At 43.8% G+C, this 25,388-nt stretch overlaps 1 protein-coding gene across 1 annotated transcript in view; it reads right to left on the bottom strand.

The window, feature by feature from the left end:
• Positions 1-24,807, bottom strand: part of SNRK (SNF related kinase) — a 170,224-nt gene extending 145,417 nt beyond the window's left edge. The window contains exons 1-3 of the mRNA XM_085630605.1: positions 24,632-24,807; positions 23,249-23,684; positions 22-713 (exon numbers count right to left, since the gene is read on the bottom strand). Coding sequence (XP_085486731.1) covers positions 22-610 — 589 coding nt within the window. The 5' untranslated portion in view covers positions 611-713; positions 23,249-23,684; positions 24,632-24,807. The remainder of the gene's footprint in view (positions 1-21; positions 714-23,248; positions 23,685-24,631) is intronic.
• Positions 24,808-25,388: the final 581 nt, after the last annotated feature.

Here is a 25,388-nt window from a genome sequence, read left to right on the forward strand (position 1 = left end):
GCGTTCATAATTGTGACTTACCTACGGCGGGAGCATCATATTCATCACCAAGAAGAATTTCTGGTGCTGAATAGGCAAGTGATCCACAGCTTGTGGTGAGTTTCTTCCCAGGCTGAAATTTGTTACTGAAACCAAAGTCTGTCAGTTTGACCAATCCCTGTTTTTCGAAGAAAACTACATTCTCTGGTTTCAAGTCTCGGTGAACCACGTGTAACTTATGGCAATAGGAAATGGCATGAACTATCTGTGCAAAATATTTCTTGGCCAGATCCTCACTAAGCCCTTCTTCGTGCTTCATGATGTAATCAAACATATCTCCTCCATCGCCCAGCTCCAGGATCAGATACAGTTTGGTCTGGGTATCGATCACTTCGTAAAGACGAACAATGTTGGGATGCTGCACTAACTTCATACATCTCACCTCTTGGAATAGATGCCCGGTTGCCAGAGAATCCAGTTTGGTCTTGTCGATAACTTTTACTGCTACCTTTTCACCCGTAAAAACATGACGGGCTAGTTTGACAACAGCAAAATGGCCTCTTCCTAATGTTTTGTCCAAGTCGTAGAGCCCAGCGATCTTCCCATCGTAGCCTCGTTTGAATCCTGCCATACTGTTGTTCCCAATAAAGCTCTGAATGCAGTTTGAAACTGCAATCTCATAGAAGAATGTCCGAAGCAAGAAGCCATCCCATTTTCATTGTCGCAAAACACATCTGAAACAAAAAAACATATTTACTGCTGGGTGTGTTACATGAAATAAACCAAATTCACCAAATGGAGCTTTCCAGTGACAAATGTACTTTCCCATTACTTTTGTAAAATACCATTTTATTAATTAAAGAGATGGCATTTTCACTTATCAAACCCCCAACGACAAAAGCAAGGCACCCCCTCATGCGCAAAAGGAGACGGTAATGACACAATGGATTGTATATTCTAGACTGTTGTGTTTGATGTAAACGTGAGGAAATACTTTGTCTTAAGGCAAATCACTGTAGTGTTCCTCCCAACAGAAGAAGGAAATCCTGCACAATCAATGCAAGTGACCCCTCGCGGAGTTTGAGGAAAGCCTTGAACAAAGCCTTGAACAATGTATGGTGTGGTTAATCTACGCTCCCTTCAAGCACTTGGGTCCTGAGGATTCGAAACAACTAACATGTCTCTTTTTAAAATGAGATGTAACCATGAAGCCCAACTGCAATCAGTTTGGCTCCATCTTAGTGCTTTCTTTAGTGTAGAAGATACGTCAACCAAATCATGTGTGCCATCTTTTTTCTCAGGTGGGAAGATGGTGCTAGATTGGAGGTTGCACTGTAGGCAAATACTCTAAAATCCGTTTTTCAAACCTATGATAATCGCAAAGCAATACGATTATTTCCAGTTTTTGGAAGGGAAACGTGACTTATCAATGACTCGTATTAGTGTCTACTTTTATTAAGTGTGTAGCTTCTAATGGCAACTGAACTCTGTCTATTTGCCAATGCCACATCAAACAACCATTAGCAAAGCAGATTGGTCTGAGTTTAACGTGCCAATGCCAAAGACAAAAAAGAAACAAAGTTTGGCCAAAGCAATATTTCTTGCCATTTGGAACTACTGGATTTGACAATGGTTTTAGCGATCCTGTGCAGCATAGCTAAATTGAGGGGGGAGGTGGGGTGTTATGCCGCAACAACGGTGTCATTCTGTAGGAGCACCACACATGCACGGAAGGTCTTTTTACACAGGAGTGAGGGGCTTTTTATTTGCTGAGCCATGGTGGATTCGTAATTTGTTTTGTTTTTTAAAGGGAAAATAAAATGGTAGTGCCAAAGCTTTTTTTTAGGTGGGTGGAAGGAAACAACAAAGAAAGTGGGGGTGTAAGCAACATGGAAGCTGCTGGTGGTCCAAAAGGTCATAGGAGACGAGGTTGGAAGCAACATGGAGGACGCAGGAGAAGTACACAACATGGGCAAGAGGCAGCAACGTGGAGCAAAGGGGAATAGATGATATGTAGCACAGGGGAAGCATAAGGGTGAAAAACCATAGCAGGGGAGAAACAGAGGGGGGTGGGGGAGAAGCACAGGAGCAAGATCAACATGGAGCACAGCAGAGGGGTGAAGAGAAGTAAACAAAAGGAGACAGTTTGAAAACACAGACACTTCCATTGAGTGCTTAATTAACAAGCATTTGCAATGCAAATCGGTCTCGCTTTTGTGACCTTATATGTATTTAGCTATGCAGCACATTAGCCTGGGTGCTGAAACATCTGTTCTTTAACTCGGAATTCCACAGAGTTACAGAAAACCCCTGTCAAGTTCAGCGGAGTTATTCTATTCCTGCCTGTCTCAGAATGAGACCATTGGAGCCTAAAAACCTTCGTAAATAGAAGCACCGCCCCTCCCCGTGACAGAGCTGAAGGCACATTTTCTCATCCTAGACAACTTGACCAGTTGCCCACTTCTCCCACACCATGTGTTTCTCTGCACAACCCCGAGGCCACGCACCTCAGCAGAGTATCCAAACAACAGCACTTATTATGGGGGGGGGGAAAACTTTTACAGGCAGAAGAGTTCAATGACAAACTCAGATATATTCTCTTGCAGTGCCCGCAAACAGGTCCGCGCCCCGAGGCAGGTTATCACACTCAGCTCCAGCACAATGAATACCTCAGCAGTCACGCTCAGAGCTAGTGCACTGAATACCTCAGCAGTCACGCTCAGAGCTAGCGCACTGACTACCTCGGCAGTCACACGCAGAGCTAGCGCACTGACTACCTCGGCAGTCACACTCAGAGCTAGCGCACGGACTACCTCGGCAGTCACACTCAGAGCTAGCGCACTGACTACCTCGGCAGTCACACTCAGAGCTAGCGCACTGACTACCTCGGCAGTCACACTCAGAGCTGGCGCACCGACTACCTCGGCAGTCGCACCCAGGGGCAGAAACTGAATATCTCATTGGTGTCAGACCCAGGGTTGGTGTACTGAATGCCTCAGCAGTCACACTCGGAGCCAGCGCAGTGAATGCCTCAGTAGTAACACTCAGGGGTAGAGAACGGAATAGCTCAGTGTTATCAAACTCAGAACCGGCACACTGAATACCTTAGCAATGTCACACTCGGGGATGGCACACTGAATACCCCAGCAGGCACATTCGGAGCTAGCGCACTGAATACCTCAGTGGTTTCAAGCTCAGCGACGGCGCACTGAGTACCTCAGTAGTGTCACTCTCAGAGCCAGAGCACTGTATTCCTCAGCGCTGTCACATTCAGTGACAACGCACTGAATACATCAGCGGTGTCACTCAGAGGCATAGAACTAAATACCTTAGTGGTGTCACACTCTGAGCTAGCTCACTGAATAAGTCAGCGGCGAAACACTCAGAGCCAGCGCAATGAATACCTCAATGGTTTCAGACTCCGAGCCGACGCACTGAACACCTCAATGGTTTCAGACCCGTATCCAGCTCACTGAATGAATACCTCAGTGTGTCACACGCAGGGTCCGCGCATTGCTGTACTCAGCGATGTCACACGCAGAGACAGTGCACTGAATCCCTCAGCAGTGTCCCAGTCAGAGGCGGTGCACAGAATACCTCAGCGGTGTCATTTAGAGGCAAAGCACTGAATACTTCATCAGTGTCACACTCCGAGGCCGCGCACTGAATATATCAGCAGTGTCACACTCGAGCCAGCGCACTGAATACCTCAGCAGTGTCACACTAAGAGCCAGCGCACTGAAAACCAGCTAACATCGCTAGAGAGGAGACGCTATGCGCATGCACATCGCCTGTCCAGGCGCACACATGTCCTGTCCCCCTTCGGCCAAGAAACCGACAACAATAGATCTCGCCAAGGCCAGCAGCGCGCATGCGCGGCTCGCTTGGCGAGACCTAAAAAGAAAAAAGCAGTGTCTGAAAAGTAAGCAATAGAAGGACACAAGTAACCAGGCCATGCTCCAGGGAAAGGACACACACAAAAAGATGAAGCAAAGTCCACACATTACGTGTATTTGTAAAGCGCACAGATCACCCAAGGGTATCAAGGAGCTAAATAACAGATGTTTGTTGTTACACAACTCAATGGCACTCATAATATCAGCCTCAGAAGGATGAAAGCCTGAGTGGACTGCTAGGATTTAAACCTGTGACCATAAAGTCGAACACAGGTCCCTACAATGGACACGTTAGTTCACCAAGCTACCAGACCCAACAACCAGTATTCGAAGCAGGATTGACTGCATTTGTAGGTTGCTTTATTAAAAACATGCCAAATAATGCAACAACCTCTGTTTTCTTATACCCACTTCACAGCACTTTGTACAAGACAATCAAATATAAAGTTTATGCAAGTGTGATTATGACCAGCGGGCTCTCGCCCTGGTGAGGGTAGTAGTCTTGGTTAAGATGGTGGTGCTTGGGTGGGTTGGTGAGTGGGTAGGGTAGTGGTAAGGGGGATGGTGGTAGTTACAGTGGTGGTGATGGTGGTTTTATTGTTGCTTAGGGTGGTGGTTAGGGTGGGGGGGTGGTTAGCATGATGGCGAAGGTAGGGGTGGTTAGGGTCAGGTGGTTGGTGGGGTGGCAGTTAGAGAGCGGATGGTGGTTAGGTTTGTGTGGTGTTGGTTAGGGTGGCAGTGATTAGGGTGGTGGTTAGGGTGGTTATAGTTTGGGTCAGGTTGTGGCGGTTGTTAGGGTGATGGTAGCAGTTAGTAGAGAGGTGGTGGTAATGGTAGGGCATGCCGGTGGTGGTGAATAGGGTGGTGAGGTTGATGGAGGTGGTAGGGCAGTGAAGATGGAGGTGGTAGGGCAGTGAAGGTGGAGGTGGTAGGGCAGTGAAGGTGGAGGTGGTAGGGCAGTGAAGGTGGTAGTGGTTAGGATAGGGTGTTGGTTATGGTAGAGTGGTGGTGATTAGGGTGGGTAGAGTGGTGGTAAACTGGTTAGGGTGGTGGTGATTCGAGTGTTGTGGTGGTTAGGGTGGGGGTGCAATCGTTGCTTTTTAAATTTGGCCCATCATGTGTGATCTCTAGCAATAGTCATTAAATGGGTTTGCAATTAACCACAACCATTAATAGTATACTATGTTAAGTAATGAATAGCGATTTAAGAGGCTATGTTGTAAAGGACGGATTCCACTTTTAAAAGTGTTGTTGAGTATACCATCCACTTTATAACATACGGAATTATGACAAGTACCACACAAACGTTAATTACTCGTACCATGTCTTAGCCACTATGATTGTGAATGGAGACAGTAGTGTGCATACAAAACCAGAACTTAAATAATTATAAGAGTTGTTTGGAGTTCTTCCCGTTTCTTGGTACCTGCTGCACACAAGATAAAGTAGTACAACCACAAGCCTGCATTTAAATCCACCCCAGCTCCATAAAGTCCAATCATCTGCAAAAGGATAACGCCAATTTTCTTAAAACTGGACTACTCTATACAAAATGCTCACACCAACTGCGCCTCAACTGTTTCACAGAAATGGATGTATGGTTTTGCAGAGGAAATAAGTGTGAAGCACAAGTTGTGTAATACTAATGTGACAGTCTACCATTAGTGGGGCTACAGTGCCACCATTCCAAAACTAACAACATAATAGCCATTACAGATTTAGCATTGGAACACCAGAATCACTTTTAGGACGGCAAATGAAAATGAAAAAAAGTTCAAATCTACTACAATTTGAAAAATACAAGATCATAACAAAAAAGATCCAATTGATTTGGTACATGAAAGCGCTACTGACATTTTTAAAGTCAAGCCCCCTTAAATAGGCAACAGCAATAGAAAGTGCACCAATTCATTTGGCATAAATCTCTATTCGATCGGTTGAATTTAGATTTGAGACTGCATCAGTAAGGTCACTTTCAGCATCTGACAAGTCACACTACACAAAGCTAAAGATTTGTGTGCCTGGGATTAATTCTAACCCAGCAGCCTTAGGCAGGACAAATACCTCCTAAGTTAGTTATTCATAAAGGTGCCACGCAGTGTATTTTTTTCTTTTTAGTCTTGGTGGTGAGAAGTGGAAGAACTAATGTTCAACTTTGAAGAAAAGCATTAAACTTCATAACATGTGGTTGTTTGAGATTTCCTACACCCAACTGACACATTCACTCCAACCCCATTTTTGAGCAGTTTTAGGTATGGGGATGGGGTGAAAATGAATTGTACCGTTTCTTCGCAAGCACTTAGCAGTGAATATTTGCCAAATTGCCAATGCTTGTCTCCATGTCACTCCAATGGGAATCCCATTCCCGTCAATAACCCAAACAGCAGAAAACCTGCCTTTTAGGCTTTTCTATAGCTGCCAAGTGCAATTTACGTAAACAAAATTTAAATAACCTTGATTACTTGGATCACGGTGTGCAATATCCCATGTAACGCTTAGGAGCCCAAAATCATATGTGAATTTAACAGTTATGTGTACTGTAGTCTATAAAAGTTTTCTGATCTTGCAAAAAGTAGATTGTCTCCGTTTGCTTTTCAATGTACTTGTAATTATTTTCAGCCATTTTCCTTTTCTCTGAAAAAACACAAGGATAGTGGGAGAACTTTGGTTCTACTCTTAGTAAGCACATAACACTTAAATCAGTGAGGCTTTCAGTCAATTTAATTTCTCTATTACAGAAAAAACACACACTGTCTAAAATAAGGAATGAATGAGAAGAGACTGACTGCAGGCAATAATGCAGTTAGTTATTTGCAGCAGTGATCGAGCGTTATGATTCCTAATTAAAATGAATAACAGAAATCTTGTTGTTCGGTGTAAAACACCCGTCACTAAAACGAAGCGGGCATTAAATTGTCTAGCACCGGGTTTTAGTATTCGGATTCTTATATACTAGCAAATCATTACATTCTGTGAAAAGGACATTAATCGTGACTTGCTATTACCCAGACTATGATGTTGTCCAATAATGTATGGGAAATGTGGTATTGTGTACCCAAGATTTTCCAAGAGCCATTAGAGTGCGACAGGGATGCTCGCTTACTTACTAAATCTCTTTTATCTACTTTGTTCTTGAGTGAGATTGGCTCTTTTTTGAGAAATCAAATAAAGTCTCAACTGGTGACATCCACTGAAGCACAGTGTGGCACAGATGAAACACCGACATGGACTGGTAGCTGTAACTGGGACTCCATAGTGGCTTCAGGGACCACAAAGGGAATTTGGCATTCAACTACTGCTGGGGAACATGGATACCAAGGCACAGGACCAGCTGCAGTCATGGAGATGGGTTCTACTGTGGATGGAATAGTAATCAAAGCAAGATCATGGGTGTAACATTGATGTTATCTTTCTTGTTAACGCAACTTTTTGATACAGGACTGTAATTTTTTTTGCTACATAAAGAAAGCTTAACCATCGGACGAGAGAACACTACAGCTGGAACACTTCCCAGTCCAACATCGAATAGAGAGAACAGTTCAAAAATGAACACTCAGATGCATTGACAGAAGCATGTCAGATGTTGACAGCAACAAGCAGCTGCCAGGTTTAATCAGTCTGCCCATTCGTCTGCCCTTTGTAACACCACAGTGTCCTTTACATCAGACTCTGCCACTACCATGACACTGTTCAATCCCTGGTCTTCCTAAATTCTATTACTTATTTTACAACTCCTGCCTTTCAGTTACATAAGCATTCTAGTGTTCATCTGAAGATTGCTTAGGTTCCTCCGTAACACTTGTAAATATGGGGTGGTTGTCAAAACTACCTCTTCTCTGCCATTCAGACTGAAGATTTAAGGCCATGGTTCATAGAAGTCTCTATCTGCAGGTCATGTACCATCTTTGACCATTTCCGATCGTCAACCATGCTTAATCTTCATAGACTAGTGGCTTGACAAATCTGTAATACACCTGGTAAGATCTCATAAACGTAAACAGACTACATCTCTCCCTGTGCACCTAATATGTTGTTGGCTCTCTGACATGCCTCATATGAAAACTTTGTAGGTACAGGCTAACAGAGTATTTTCCATTGCCAATAGACCTTTGTACTACCCTACATACCAATATCCAACAGCAGTCACCTACATTATATCGTAGCTGCTACTTCTCCAATGGTGGCAATGGATGTCTGACCTAAATGCATAGACTGACCAGACTCCTGGACTGGTGTCATAAGCAGGCAACAGCCATCGTTGCTGCAGAAAAATACCTGCAGAGGTTTTAAAACAAATACCCAACAGACGCTTATTTATCCACAGCCTTGTTTTAAAACCCAGCAGGTATTTTCCTGGACGACCGATGGCTGTTGCCCGCCTATGACACCAGACGTTCTCTCTGCACTCTGTCAAGATAGGCAGGTGGATCCATTCAGTTTAAGTTAAACATGTAGTTCATTATACACAAGAAGGGATAAAACCCAATAGTGAACTCTTAACCACACAACTTAAGAATAGCATTACTTTAAAAAGGGAAAGAAACCTCGTACATTTGACAAAAGTCGTTAACGTGCTAGGAAGTAAATACATGCCTAGGACCCTTCTAGAATATTGCCCACTATTAAGCAATACTGCCACAACAATCAAACATTAAGGACAGGTGCCCATTAAAACATGATTTTACAACTCATTATAACCTAACCCTATCAAACATTTACTATAAAAACCAAAAACTGCTTCTTTCCATTGGTACATAATGATGGTTTCACAATCAAACTAAAAAAAGCTCTGCCAACCCTTCTTTGGGCCAGTCCTCAGGATAGCCAATCCGGCACAATGGTCCATCAACTCTGACCCATTGATTACTGCCCCCCCTTCCTCCCCCCATTAAGCTTTAAATTAGTAACTCATTCTCTGTTAATCTCTAGGAATTTAGCACTGTCATACTAACTGAATTCTACCAGGTTTTATAACCAATCTCCAGAATTGAAGATAAACTCAGCTGCTGAGAAACCAGACAAAGAGCATTTTATGAAGAAACAAGCAATAATACTGTATTGATAGTTGTATAGAGTTATCACATTTTACTGTATATGTAATAGGTAAGGTGCTCCTACAACGACGTCACTCACACTATATAAAACCACTAAAATTAACAAAGTCAATTTAAAAAACATGTCTACGAAAAAAATTGCTGGCAGCTATTGATAACCAATTTCAATGTATGAAGTCTCACAAAAAGCAACCTTACATACTGATAATATTTTACAGATATCAGTTTAGGAGACATCGGCTATTCTTCTCCATAGAGATTCGCTCTCGACTCATTTAGCATTGCCTCCATACACCTATATTAGTACTTCCACTATTTCCATGTGGAGTAGCAGCACAGACGTAACATATTTATAAATGATTCAATAAAACGTTTGCACACCGTCATTTCATTATTTCTCTTTTTGTTGAACTCCAGCAGAGTAAAAATGTCTACCAAAGTATACGTGATGGTCCACGGATGCACAGACTAGGCCTTAGACACAATCAAAGGGTTCAAATTGGAATTCTAAAAGTCAGACACAACAAGGGATACCGAGACAATTCAATTTTCCCATCAAAAACAGAATTTTTACTGTTTCAGAAGTGCAGGAAAGGTTGCACAAAGAAGCTATAGGCTTCTCCTCACCACACCACAGAGGGTATTACAGCAACATATTCCTAGTTCAAAAGAAAGGAGAAGGTGAGAGGTTAGTACTAAACCCCAAAGATGTCAACCACTGGATTCATTACAGACACTCTAAGAGATAGGGAATCCATCTTTTAAGGGATAGTCTCAAGGAGCAAGACTGGATGGTCCATTTGGATCTTAACGATGCTTATCTGGTGATCCCCATTATTGTACCCCACAGGCGATTTCAATGGAAAGATCGATGGTATGAATTTTTTATACTGCCTTTCGGCCTTTCCTCAGTGCCTTGCATTTTCAGCAAAGTGCTGTGACAAGTGCTGATATTGTTGAAGGCAAAAGGAGCATGGTTAGTACTGTATGTGGGTGACATTATCATGGCATAAGATCAGACGTGTGTGATGCGTCTTTCGGTATGAGGGATCCATCTGTTGCAGGACTTGGGCTTTGTGACAAATGAGATGAAATCCCTGTTAAAACTAGCACAGTGTAGAGCGTTCCTGGGGATCCAAGGGTATTTCCTCAAATCTCAGCTGCAACAACACAAACAAAAAAAGATAACAGGTATCAAGATGTGGAACGACCAATGCAATCCCTAAAATCACGTTTTCTGGAGGATCCTTGTCCATTACATTTTATCTCATCCTACCATTGCCTTTTTAGTATTCATCTCCGCTTTTTAATGTCTTAACTGTAAATGTTTCTGCAGTGTGGAAGCATGCTAATGTGCTCCCATTGCTTTAAAAACCCCTCAGCAGACCCAGCCAACCTAACTAATTACTTCCCTATGTGTCAATTACATTTTCTGGCAAAAATAATTGAAAGACTGAATCAACGTCAATATATTTGGAGTCAAATAACCTTTTAGACTTGTTGCAGTCAGGATTCCGGGCAGAACTCAGCACCAAAAGCTTTAGCAGTAACTGAGATTAGACTGAGCTTGGATGAGGGAAGGCAAGCGCCCCTCATCCTACTGGATCTCTCTGCAGCCTTCACCACAGTGTCACATACCATTTTGATCATAAGACTGCATGATATGGGGATCGATTTTAAAGATCTGACCTGGTTACGTCTGCAAACCATCCAAAACACTGCTGCTCGGCTGGTGTGCCACCTACCTTAAAGATCTGCAGACATCCCTATTGTGAAAGTCCTTTATTGGCTTTCCACTCGAAAGCGCATCATTTTCAAATTTCTCTGCCATATTCACAGAACTCTTTACACGGGAGGTACCTTTTATCTTTGCAGCAGAATCAAAACCACCCAAGGCCTCCAGGTATCGTTCTCTTGCTCGATCACGTAATTTTTAAGCCAGAAAGGGAGGGTGATTGTTTTCCCATTTAGCTGCTTTAAACTGGAAGCATCTCTGGTTGATATGCACAGAAATTCCAATCTTATGTTTTTTTTCTTTTATTAACTAAAAGTTGGTTGGTTTAGTTTAGATTCCCTTGACCTGCTTCTCACATGTTCCTGTTATGCTATTTGAATGCTCAGTTATTAGCACCTGGATACTCATTCGGAGTGATTTTAGAGTTACTATTCGTATAAGCTAACATAACATGAGAAAACTGATGTCCGACTTGAACAAATAAACCATGACTCGGAGACCAACAGCAGGGATAGATAGGTCCTGGATCTCTACTCCTCAAAGGTTAAAGTTTCAACACCTACAGAAAGCCCTAGTGTATGAAGATCAGATCACACTTTCAAGGGACATCATCGTAGTGGATAGGGCACACTAAGGCCTGGAAAAGCAAAGCGATTTTTAGCTCTTAGCCAGATGTTGTTATAGAATCAGACACCAGCAGGAGAGGCTGTGGAGCAAAGTGTGGCAGTGTCTCCACAGCAGGTCGGTGGTCACAAACAGAATTTGAGATTCACAGCAACTGCTTAGAGCTATTGTCAACATTGTTACCATAAAACTCTATCACCCTGAAAGATCAATTGGTGCATATTACTCCAGATGGACAACATCTCAGCAGTGTGGTATATCAACAAATTATGGGGCACGAAGTCAAGGATGCTAGCAGAGATAGCCAAGGTTTCTGACACTTTTGCCTTCAGCACAGGACTTCAGTGATGGCGAATACATTCTGGGCCAAAGAAATGTAGTAGGCAACTGAAAATTCCAGAAATCTGATGTATGCCAGTGACTCAATGTTGCATCCACTGGGGTTTCAAGCTATACAACAGAAGTGGGGTCCTTGGACAATAGACCGTTTCACATCTTAGTTAAACCGACAACTCGAGGAGTTCTGCAGTAGATGGACAGAGTCGCTAGCAAAATTAACAGGTGCATTTCTGTAGGATATGTTTGTGTACCTCCAGTATGCATTCCCTAACTTGTCAAGATTCTTTGAGTAGCAGCTCCAGTGAGGAGGCAGAAAGCAGGCCTCGTTCTAGCAACTGATTTGGAGACCATCACCATGGTTCCAATACTGCTGGAAATGTCCTGGGATCCACCACTTGCCAGTGTTTCCAGAGATTCTGAAGGATCCAACAGGATAACTGCATGCCTTGGTAAAGACTGCTTATCTGACACTAATGGAATAGAAAGTTTCAGGCAATGTTGGCAAGTGCCAAGGATTTTACAACAAGCTAAGTTTTTATCATGCAACCATGACTATGTTCCACCCATAAGAGATATTCTGTTTCCTGGAAAGATGGATGCGTTGGTGCAACGAACAGAGTGTGGATCCCTTGGGAGCAGATTTAGATTTGATAATACATTTTCTATCTCCACTGGCTCTGGATGGTCTGGCTTAAAGGTCACAATTTCCGATTAGCCATTTCAGCAGGGGATACTACATTAGAACGGAAACCTGTGGATAAACATCCATTAGTTTGTAAATGGATGAGATGGATCACGCTGCCTAATAGGCCCAAGCCAAAATGTTTCACTTTGTGGGATGTGAATGTTGTACAGAAATCCTAAAGAGGTGGCTAAGTAACATTGATTTATCCAGGAAACAGTGGTCAACTAAGCTGACTGTTGTGCTTAATATCCAGTAGACTGGTGTTTGAGAAGTCTCTTTTCATGTATCAAACCACGCAAATATATTACAAGTGCATATCATACCCAGCCTTTTCAGATAACCCCAAGTTGTGCAATGTTTGAAAGTCTATAAAGATTGCTAGAGAGAGTTTTATTCATACATGGGCCAGTTACTCATTGCTTTACACATACTCTATAAACCAGTGATATGAGCCACACTTTCCAGGTAGGTAAAGGGGTTTATGTCTGAAGCCAGCATTGATGTTAGTGAATTTAGGGCACATTCCACTAATGGAGCTATAGCTTCAAATGCTTATTAGGTTCTAGTTTAGAGATGATCACGAAAGAAGCAGATTGGTCCTCCGATTCAACTTTGAAAAAGTGTTATGACAAACCTATTGTGAATGTTGCTTCTGCTGTCAAGTCGAAGGTGTGAAAAAGAATAATCTGCGCCTCCAGTCTACCACAGAATACAAAATTGCCTGGCTCAAGAATTTTTTTACGGACAAAGAAATGAGAAATATACCACCAAGGATACGGTTATTACAACTGAAAGGTTTCAAAGGAATATAGGTTAAGTTCTATATGTGAATGTAATACTATGTTGCCCACTCAGATTGTTTAAACGTGTTCTATTGCAGTAACAGAACAGAAGGAAGATTAATAAGGGAGGCCGATTTGGGAGCATCGAGAAACATATGCACAAGAGGTTCAGGAGATTGAATTATGGTTTGCATGCAGTTGGACAAGTGTTAAATTTCAAGCTGGAAACCTGTTGAAATCTTGGAAAGTTGCAGTTTAAGTTCACAGACTGAGCTTTTAGCGCAGCGTAGGGATTCAAAATTAACATGAAAAAGACCCTGGCTTTGAGCCTTACATTATCAGCAGCGGACCGCCAGCAACTATCGCTCCACTTCCCGTTTTCTTGGGCTGCTACCGATATTACCTACCTGGGACTCCGGATTTTTTCTGCCACAGCGAAGACGGCTCAGGTGAACTATACGGCAGCACTGACCACGGTCCGTCTTGAATTGAATAGTTGGAAGAAACACGCCCTCTACTGGCTGGGCAAGATTGCGGCCGTCAAAATGACGATTTTGCCTCGTCTGCTTTATATTATGCAGACGCTCCCCTTATGTCAGCATCCTACGGTGCTGGCTCAAATGCAGCACCTTATTAACAGCTTTATTTTGGGGGGAGAGGGGGGAAGCCGCACATGGCCCGTCATCTCACGTACCTGCGGCAGGACGAGGGCAGCCTTGGTGACCCGCATCTCGGGCGCTACTACGAAGCAGCCCAATTACGGTGGATGATTGAACGGTACCAACTAGAATTGGAGAAACATTGGTATTTTATGGATAGGGCCGTGGCAGGGATCCACATCTGGAAGGTTCCTTGGCTTCCCAGACGTCACCAACCGTTGGGTGCCTACACCTCCCCGGTCTTGCGTACCACTATGCAGATGTGGGACAGGGTCCAGGAGAGGTGTCAGCTGTCCTCTGCTATTTGCCCCTGGACCCCCTTCATTGGGAACCCGGACTTCACCCCGGGCCTCGTAGGAAACTCCTACTTGAAATGGCAAGAAGCAAACTGTAAACGTATCGGAGATCTCTTTGATGAGCGGGGAATCCTGGATTTCCCCCGACTAGTGGCTCACTACGTGATCCCAAAGGAAGCGTACTGGCAGTACTTGGCGCTACTCCATTGGGTCACTCAGCGGCAGGTCGCTTGCATGCGAATCGGGTCCTCACGAAGTTTGAGGTATGGTACATCACTCGCACTTCCAACAAACGTCTTCTGTCAGACCTCTATGGCTTTCTCAACAGGGCAAGGACACAAGCCAAATCCCCAGCGTAGCGTAGGTGGGAGGCAGAACTGAGCCGGGAGTTCTCCCCTAAGGAGTGGGCTGACATTATTCACAGGGCCCGGGCATCATAGTGTAGTACCTCAGGGAAAGAAGTGCTCCTCAAAATTACCCCGGTGCAGGTCGCTAAATGGAAGCCCCGTAGTGGCGACCTCTGTTAGCGCAACTGCGGGCAGGTGGGTACACAGTCTCATATTTTGTGGCATTGCACTAAGATTCAGGCATTTTGGGGGACTATTCTGACCATAATCAACCAGATTTATCAGATGTAACTCCCTAGATTTCCTAGCTATATCCTGCTGGGGCTACAAAATCCTCTCACATAGCCTCTTCTTTCTTGCAGGGGCAGGGCAATCACTCCAGCACTAGGGGCTGTAAAGCAGGTTCTCCTGGCTAGGTGGGGCACAGCCGACATCCCGACTAAGTTAGACTGGCTACATAAAATTTGGGAGGCTGTGGGGATGGAACGTATCACAGCTGGGATCAACCACACATTGCCTACGTTTGATAAGACCTGGGGGTTAACCGTGGCATACTTATCCTCAGAGTTCATAGAGCTTATCTGCTCTCGATATCTACATGTCTTGCGATTCCCTAAGACTCCCCTGACAAACCTGCAGCCTCCGCCGAAGGTCACTCATCCCTAGTTCCCTAACGAGTCACACCGCACGCAGTTGCAGATTAATTGTCCTCAGTCTTCTCTGACACCCTCAGCCTCATCTTTGTTCTCTTTCAATCCTTTCCTGCTTCATCTCTTTTCTTTCTCATAAAGTTTGAATTTGAATACAACTTTCCCCACCGGCTAGTGGTTGTAGGTGGGTGTATGGTTAATGATTGCATCTTCTACAATAAAAAGATTGAAACCATAGGTTCACAGACTGAATTTAAAACACTTGTGCAAAGACAAAGACCGCAAGACGGGGCTCTCAGTTTTTAAGGGATAGTTAGACTGATGACGTGTTATATGTGTTCATGAGACATGTAGTTTAATATGGTTTACTCTGTTATTCGTCGTCATTATCAAAAAAAATTAAAACAATAAAAAAAGGAAACATAATCCTAACCTCCCACTCATTAATGGAATTTGACGCGAAAGCTAGAAAGGTTTTACTCTGCAGTGACTAGTCTGCAGCTGCTTGAGGTCGTCACATGCAACGTGCACAGTCATAATGATGCAGTCAAGACAGGCTCGAGGGCATATGAAACCCTACTGCTGCAGCCTGCACTAAAGAAATTAGACTCCTCTGCTTATAATGTGCATCGAGCATGGAGAAAACAGTTCTTCCTTCCTTCCTTGCAGATCACTGAAGGATCTACACTTAGAGAGGAGTCCAGGCTATCACAACACATTTAGTGTGCTTTTATATAACACAATCTAAGCAGACTTGAAAGGATTTTATTTCAGGGGTCATACTTGCCTGCTGACCAGTCAAATAACACCTTGTACACTTACTGAATCCCCGTTTCACCCTTCTGGCCCTACAGGGGAGAACAGATGTTAAGTAATAAAACCTATTATATATGCATGAAGTGAATCAACTGCTTCACAAAGCATAGTGCTGTCTATTCATGCATGGTCGGGAACTGGCCCTTATTTTGTATCTGCACACCATGGCATTGCAGGCAGTGATAAGATCAAATTGTAGCAAAGGCACATTAAGGTATTAAACTCTACAGCCGACTTCTCTTTGCTGATTTTCATTAAAATCCAAGAATGTCTGTTGACCCGATAGGATGATTAAGGCCAGCCTGGCCGTTTCCTAAAGGAAGTACATGAACAAGCATTTGCAATGCAATAGGTCTCGTAGTTACGCGAGTATAAGCTATTGGCATTGTAAATAACAATGCCTTTATTTAGGTTTTTAAAAAGAAAACAAAAATAAAAAGCAGTTATTTGCAATGTCAATAGCTCAAACTCGCGTAATGCGAGACCTATTGCATTGCAAATGCTTGTTATTACTTCCAGCACTCGGTGGAAGAAAAGACTGCTAAAAATATCTGAATTTAAATGTTTTTCATGCTTGCTTTCTGATTATTTCACAACTATGCAGTGCCTTTGCACAACGCAAGAGGCCTTTTTGGTCAACCTGCACAACGTGACGAAAATGTATGCATTATTGGTCTCCCAAATGAGTGTGTTCATATCACAAAGTTATAATAGATGCTTCCAAAATAAGCCGGGAGTGGACACCCCATGCTGCAGGGTGTCGCGGCGTACAAGGCCTCGAGAAACAGTGGTAGCACAGCACAAGATTATAGATCGGGAACAGACCCAGCCTGCTCCAGGCGGAGAAATACAGAGCTTCGCGCTCTGAGAGCGGTAGCTCCTACACCCCTCACACGAGCCTCTCGGCGCCTCCAGCACCTCGGTCTGCTTTGAAAACGAGAGGGAGCGCGGAGGGCCTGAGATCAGATGCTGCAGCAGCTCGGCCGCGCCCGGGTCTTCAGTAAAACCAAACGCGAATGAAAGAGGGGTCGAAGTAGCGGGGTGGACTGAGGGGAACCAGAGGGAAGAGATCGAAATAGTCAAGAGCAGACACAGCAAAAACCGAGAGAGGAGAGTTGGCAGAAAGGCAAAGGGTCATAAGTAAGAGAAAGTAACGTGAAGCGAGAAGCAGAAATAAACAGCACAGAGGCGAGAGAGACTATGACAGAACAAGCGTGTAGGCTAAAGGCCGAAGATATTTAATACGCTTTACATGCGCTCGCCATTGCGGGTAGGCAGGGGGCCATCTGTTTTCACTCAGCCATGTTTATATTTGCATTGTGCTTTCACTTTAAGTGAAAGCGCGATGCAAAAATAAACACGCGGCTGAAGAAAACAGATGGCACCGGCAAAGATAAGAAAATGCTTCGCGACAGCCGCAAAGCAGACGAGCTAGTCCGGATGGGCCAGACAAAAAAGAGAAAGGGCGGCAACCAAAAAAGCTAATTTACAATGGCTGGCCACCGTTTAGCATAAACGGTGACGCCAGCCAATGGAAATGGGAGACGGGGCTTCAGCCCCCTTCTGAAATCTGCAGTCTTACAATATCTCTCGTCCAGCGAGCAACGCTTTGCGCTGCAACGCCAGGTGAGACCTAAAAAGTACGCAAGCAGAGTCTACGACAATATCAGGAAAGAGAAAACTGAAGATTAAGAAAACAGTGTAGGAAATTAAAAAACTAAAATAAAACCTCTGGAACACATGCAAGAAATAGATTTTTTTAAAGATTAGAACCAATTAATTAGGTTAACACAACTTGCCACACAAAACATTGCTCTATGAAATGGCTACCATTTTCTTACAAAGGAAAACCTTGTTTCAAGAGACTGCTTCATAGTTTCACTACCGGACATCTTTTAACTTTTTCAACTAAGCATGGAATAAAGGCCTCAGTCTATATGAGATTCAGACAGCTTAATCTCTGGACCAACTTAATTCCCAACATGGTCTATCAATGAAACCACAGCAAATGCTGGTCTTAGCAAAGACCATGGATTCTGATATCATAGGTTGTTCAATGGAAAACTTATTTGTGTGCAGCAATCAGAGGGTACCCAGGAACCACCTCAATACAAGCCAAAACCTTCAACCAAGGATCCTAGGAAATACATTATTTCCCAGCCCCAGGCTAACCAAAACTTGATCTTCGAGTTGAAGACTATCCGATAGTTCCATCCCCCAACTTACAAAACTTTCCCCCACTATAGTACCTTTGACCATAGGAGTTTCCAACCATCCCAATATCTTGTCACCAGAGTGAGCTACTTGGCAAATTAACATTTAATCTTGTTCTCTAATGCACAATCCTTTACTGGTGAAAATGTTAGTAGTAAGTATGCCAAAATAAAGGCCAAATAAGTAAATAAAACTAGACTTGTGTTCTGTCTTAGTTAACTGCTCACATTATCACAAATATCAGTAGGCAAGGCTTCCAACTTGCTTTAATGAATGTCTAATACATGTCCACTGGACATCTAAAGTCAGACCTGGTGGAAGTAAAAAAAAATGTTTAAATCATGTTTTTCGTAAATATGCTCAGTGCTTAAATTCAATCCATAGTGAGAAGGAGAATGGACTTAAATGAGTGGCACGGAGCACATGAGGTACCCTTGGTTCTTTCTAATAACAAGCAGTAACAAAGCAAAATATCTGGCCTTCGAAAGCTGGTGCGATTATTTGGGTTTCTACTGAAAACATTCTACAAATATTTTAAAAGGGGAAAATAGAAAAGTATGCTGCCATCTGAATGTGGTCACTTTACGCTTTCAAAAAAAAAAAAGTTACATTTAAGTAGTGGTGTAACTAGTGATGTCCTTCAAACAACAAGCCTTTCAGTTGTGCCGTGCATTTTGTTATTAGTATTTGTTAACGAGCCGAACAAATCACCATCTATCCAAGCACTCAAAATGCAGACAGCTACAATGTTACAATGCCACGTTAACACTTTATTAAACTTTTAAAAAAGGAGTCCAGGCAAACCGAATAGCTAGTATTTTGAAGTGAATATAAAAATAAACAGAATAAAGCAGACTTTGAACCAGCTTGGCAAACGAAGAGAAAAGCTAATTTTAGGAAGAGGTCGCAATGTGCACAGGGTTTGTGCAGTCACTCAAATTGAAGAGAGTCAATAAGTTAAGTGGGATGACCCAATGCCTCATGCTGTGGAGGCGGAATCAAATTGTGAATGACAATTTAATGGACCAACCTATGATGCCCAATGACCAAAGGCCCTTCTATCTATACATATTATGTAAAATTGTGAGAAAAGTTATAGTCTAACAAAACAAAGATCCAACCTAAAAATATCCTGCTGGAGAGGGACTTCTACTGCGTATGCATCCACAGTCTGATTCCAAGACTGGGCCAAGCAGTGACAGGGTACCTTCTTTCCTCGGTGCTACACAAGCACAGTGCAATATGGGACAGTCAACGATAAATTTCCAGAGTTTTTATTTTAGCTCCCTTTCTGGACCAAGGGATGCAAATCACTTCATTGCGCCTCTCTCCTTACAGCATTTTAAGTGAAATACCACCTTTCAGGTTTTTGGCCTCCTTTCACAAATAAGAGGTAATTTGGTACAATTCCAGTGTGACTGAAATCATTTGAATAAAGAGGGGTATGAATTCAGTATACAAATAAATTGTAACTGTTCTTTCTCTAATCTGAGGTTCACGACTGTGGCGTAGGCTGAATCAGCACCACACCATTCATAAATGCAAATGTTGTACCTTGACATAACACTGGTCTTGAAAAGTGAAGACTTCTGACTGCAGCCATAAAATGTGATGTGCTGAAATAATTCAATCAAACTAAGCAGAGCAATCCATAACATGTGGATGATACAGCAAGAGCCTTAGGCTCCACCGGGTGGGGTGCACACTTTGTGGACCCTTTACAATTTGAAATGTGCCCATGATGGAACAAGCCTACCATAGATAAAGTACATGACACCTGCTTCTGTAAGCAAGTTCCATCCAATGTTTAGAATGGGCAGTTTCGGCACAACTGTGAATAAAAGGACACTTTAGATGTGTACTCGTTTAGTAACCGCAAATAAACTGGTATAGGTATAGGTATAAAAGCCCCACCTAACAGAAAAGCAACTGAATCCTGTAGTCCAATTACCTTCATCGATCAGGGTATAAAGAGGTCACCATATGACACTTAAACAGCACTCCAGTTTATGTCTCCAACACTAACTTAGAAGTCATGGGCTGTAAGCAATCATAAAGGAATGTACAGAGGAATCCTGCAATTTTTTACACTGAACATCAAGATGATTGCACGTCTTTGCCAATACAACTGCTTATTAATACATTACATGTTCACCCCATATTTACCTCATGACTTTACAAGTTAAGAAATCTTGGCAAATTATTCAACTGCAGTACTTTCACACCCAGTGAGTGTTTCCACATTCTGGGTACGTAGGAACAACACATCGTAACAGGTTATAGCTGGCTCAATTCCATGGGGAACCCAGGCAACATTACAAACAAGGATACAGTGGGAAAAAACTTAGATTCCCATTTACGTTTAGAAAGGCGTGCGTCGATTGTCAAGAACACTGTGTTCCTAAGTCAGGTCCCTATGCTCCTGCTATGCATAAACGTCTGCTCTCTGTCTACCTTAATGTTAACAAAGGTCCAGGTGCCTCCAGGGCAAACAGATTAGAGAGGTTGAGTGACACTGTCGGAGAGGGTTTATGTCTCTTAGGTGTGTGTTTCCTTGCTCCCGTGCTTCTTTCTTTTAAGAAAAGGGCCCGTACAATTCTATCAGCAGTGCGCCAGTACATTCGTCCAGGGTCCTTTTCCAAACTGCAAAGAACGTGTGCTTGGAGTCAAGAATTACAGATCAGACACCCTATTTTCAGTTGCGCAGCCACTGTTCTGATGGGCACTAGTGCAAGCAAGGAAATGTGTAGCATGATGTTATCAGATACAGTGCACGTCGGTTTGAGAAGGTGTTTTGCTGAGGTGTGCATCGTTGTTCTGTCTCGAAGCGTGATGCGATGTTGGATGACGGATAGCGTGTAATGTCATGGTGGACACACAGAACATAGCATCCACGTTTTTTTCACAAGCAGCCCCTCTCTCCACAGATGGTAATGCCCTAAAAAGTACAGAATCGCCCAAGGAGAAGAAATCTATTCGGCAACTAGTACGTAAAATACAGTTCACCAACCGTTGAGGACAATAACAAAAGGTACACAGCAGCACATCGTATCGAATGATTTAACTGTGATTCCAACAAGCTTTGAGCCAATGCAAAACAACTCAAGAACAGCAGTACAACCAACACACTGCGTGCGGGACAATTTTGGACGCTGAAATACAGTAGAGGGCAACACGTCAGGAACGAAGAGGTCTATCCGATTAAATTCAATTACAGTTCATTCTCGAGTCAGACCTGGAGTGCAATTTTCACAAGCTTTCAATAACACCTGTGGATTGATTTATAAAAAAATAGCTCATTGTGCAGTGTGTTCTGACGGGATGTTCAAAGTAATCAAAGTATACAAGAGCAAAAATAGACTCGATATTGTTTGAACGCTTGCGGTGAAAAGAATGTGCACACGGCTATTTTTTTCAAAACCCACACAAAATAAATGGCATCAGAAAAAGCTCACATATTTTTTTTAAATATTGCAAGCATGCTTCAGAAGGACGATGAAAGTATTATCAAAGAGCCATGTAAGGTGAACAGATTTCTCACTAATGGTTTGGAGAATTAGAGGTTCGAGGATTTAGGCACACACAAATGCACACGTTCAGGTGTAGGATTAAAAAAAATTAGGAAGCATTAACTTTGTTTGGGTCTGAAATTCAATGAGTTTCTAATATCAGATCGAATCTCACTTTCTCGTGTGGAGTTCTATACCTCAACACAAACATATATAAATCAAGAGCATACAAAAAATGAAGTCTACATCACAGTTTGATGTTGGGGAAAGAGTGTTAAACACTGGAAGCAATCGTTGTCCAAGACCAAAGCAAATCTGGGTTGTGACAGCATCAGAAAATCATCATTTACAGTTTATCATCCTACGCTTCTTCATTAGACGTATACTTCTAAAATCCCTAGCAAAAAACAGTGTTCATTTAGGACGTATTTAAGTAATATTGCTAATATACAAATATGTTTAGGAAATAAGTTTCACACAGAGTGTGATATTAATATGGAGTCAAGACACATCCCTTACTCAGGTAGTACAGTTGCAGTAGAGAAATGCCTTAATACTTTTTTTAAAAAAAAATAGGACAATAAGGTTTTCCTTTGTGCCACCTACGTTCAACATACAACCCCACAAGATACTCTTTATTTAAACAAATGTCGAGGGTTGCATATGTAACAACATTGTAATAATTGCTTTAAAAACTGCGTGGATCGTAGATCTACAGGAGATGCAGGGATCCTAACGATATCATGGGTGGGAGGAACATTTTAATGTCTAAGAAAACCAAACACTCCATTCTAACGTTTCAATAATTCCACTGTGCTCTACTTTTCAGTCAGACTGTCCCAAGCCTCTTAACAAAGGCACTTCCGTCCAACCAACATAAAACACTGACATGAAAAACCTCTGAACCTACCTATATTGCTTTAAATTTGGCCAGCGAATGGCTCAAACTTCCCTCCAACCAGTCACAGCCCTCTTATCCAAAGACCGCACCAAACGGCTCATCACATTGACCAGAATCACACCTCGCCGGCCTACAGAGACCAACCACCTTATCCAGTTACCGAAGCAAACATCCATCTCCAGCCAGGCACTTCTGCTCCAGTAACAGGGAAAGGCTTAATTCAATGAGAACTAAACTCTCCTTTAGTGACAAACATCACCCCCGTACGGTGTCAATATAGCCTGTCTCCTACACAGACACCCCATGAGTTGCACAGTCCCACTCCCTTGAGTTGCACAGTCCCACTCCTTCAATTCCAAGAACACCAGCCACTTCGTCTTCAATGACAGACATTTACTATTTTAGGAACGAAGAACTCCCTTTCACATGTGTGAGCCAAATCTACAATGAGAGGAACCTCCATCGACCTCCAGTTGATATGCTTCAGATCCTGTACTGACAGTTCCCAAACCGTTGTGAAATACAAGGGCCATCATCCAGTGTGAGATAACAGAGCCATCATGCAGTGTGACCCAAGCGCCCTTCGATAAGCATCCAATGAGAGCATCGTACCCCAAAGAGTCCCCACGTTACTGGGAGTATTTACTGATGAGAGGCCAGGCCTCTGTGATATGCTAGTGAAGCGAAACAGCATCATATACACACAGGAGGTGGCCCTCCACATTATGTGCGGTGCCAACCACTAAACAAATATATACTTACTGGTGCATGTCCTGGATACAGCATCCCTATGGGCATCCGTTGCTCCTCGGACTATGTCACAAGATCAGGGGGACGTCCTCTGTTTATGAGCGATGCAGGGCCCTTATCATCCACAGGTTCCAAATGGTAGCCTCTGACCAGAACACCGAGGTGTCAGGGGACCCAAACCTTAGAGTCTATCCACCTCCCGAACGCATCCACTTTGATTTCAGACTTCCGTATCAAACAGCACCCTGAGAGACACTCTTGCATTGGTCAGGCTGTAGTCCGGGCAATAAGAAGCGATATAGGACTGCACTTGGACATCACAGGTCTTTAACACATGTTCTGCACGGCGTGGAAATTATCACCATGGACTCTTGAGCTAGGTTGCCCGGCATGTAGACAGCGGTTTTGTTGTGCGTAGGCTCTACAACCTCGGCCACATTGCCCACTCCTGGCAAGAAACAAGACAACAGTGTTACTAGTTAGAATAAAACATGAGGGGTTAACTTGTCTGTGCATATGTCAACCATGCCTCTGGAGCTCCAATTCATTTTACAGCTGCTCATTCCGTGGGTAATTAACGTACATCCTCCCCAGTGGGGGGCTCATCCGATGCTTTTCTGCATCAGCTGTTATGTTCGAGAATCGAGGCTAACAGCACAGGTACGGCTACCCGGCCCAGGGCATACAAGCGAGTGATATCATTGCAGCCCACCTCCCTAGGTAGTGAAATTGGTCTGTAACTAAACAGTGAGGGGTGAAATTAAGCAGATTAGATAATAACCAAGGATATTAGATAATAACCAAGGATATTAGATAACAATGGGGCAATCGGTTAATGAATACTTCCAACTTGGTAAGTTTACTTCTTCAGTATTATATGATACACGTCTACCTGCCTAATAATGAGACGCCTTGATAAGGTAAGAGGGCATCAAAGCCTGCCACTACAAATGGCCCTCCACCTCCCCTTGAGGTCCCACTGAGAGCAGAAGACAAGAAGTTCAGACCCAAGCCATAGTCAGCTACATGTGGAAAATATCCTTTCGCCCCGCCTGGCTCCGCCAAGGGGACAAAACCTTCCCAACAAAGCAGCTCCCTGTGACAGCAGGAGGCACCCCACCCACTCCTGGCTGCTGCGCACGCAGGCCCCCCTGACCAGCTGGTCGTCTGCCGGTGGGAGTACCAGGCATCATGCATTCGTCCCGGACTGAGCCCCTTCCAGGGTCGAGGCAGGAGAGACCATGTAAGAAGCGGCTGATGGGTGGTTGAGGGCCCAGGAAATCTCGCCGCACCGAGGGGGTCAGGGAAGACCCCCCACAAGGGAAAAATACCCCCGTGCAGCAGCGGGTGAAGGGCCCAAAAACAGCTCTATCCCCAGGTGAGAGTCGGACTCACCGCATTAGTAACGGCCCCGGGCGGGGTTGCCGATCCGAGCGGGCGGTAGTAGGGAGCAGAAGAGAGGCCGTCCAGGAGAAGCCGCAGAGGTCGGCCCGAGCCCTTCTCATACAAGGGGCAGTCTGCGGCGGCACGGGGAGGGGAGCAGCGGTTCTCCGGAGCAACGGGAGGGAGGGGCTGAGGGACGGGCCGCAGGAGGTGACGCGTACGTCACGCAAGCGTAGGCCGGGTGACTCTCGGCAGTGGAACGTGTCATAGAAGCTGCTGCCAGGGGCGGAGTCGGAGTCCAGTGAAGGCTCTGTCGCCTCGACAGAGAAACTACACACCAGGAACGGTCCGGTTTGTACGTATCACAGATGAGCTGAGCTAGTCACCGTGAAAAGGGTCAGCTTCCTTGCACTGGGCGCTCTTACATAATAGCACGACGGTAAACATTGTGTCTAAGGAACCTGCGCTTGTCGGGAGCCCCCCAGCCAATGAGTAACACGCTAGCGTTTCTCCAGCTAATCCCTTGCCACGGTACGAAGCCCCTAGACCCCTTAGCCAATGAACATTTAACAATAGCTATTCTACCTAATACTATGTCACGAGTCTTCTAGACCAACCTAAAGTCACTAAAACAGTCAAACCATGGCGACAATTGTATTTTCCCCTACGTGATTGGTCGCGAGCCTTTAAAGTCCTCTAACTTTTGGAAAGGCCTTGGCTGGTTGTTGTTGCCGAATAATGTTCGTCTATCTAAAAAGTAATAACGGGC

This window comes from Triturus cristatus, chromosome 10, assembly GCF_964204655.1.
Source record: "Triturus cristatus chromosome 10, aTriCri1.1, whole genome shotgun sequence".
Taxonomy (NCBI): Eukaryota; Metazoa; Chordata; class Amphibia; order Caudata; family Salamandridae; genus Triturus; species Triturus cristatus.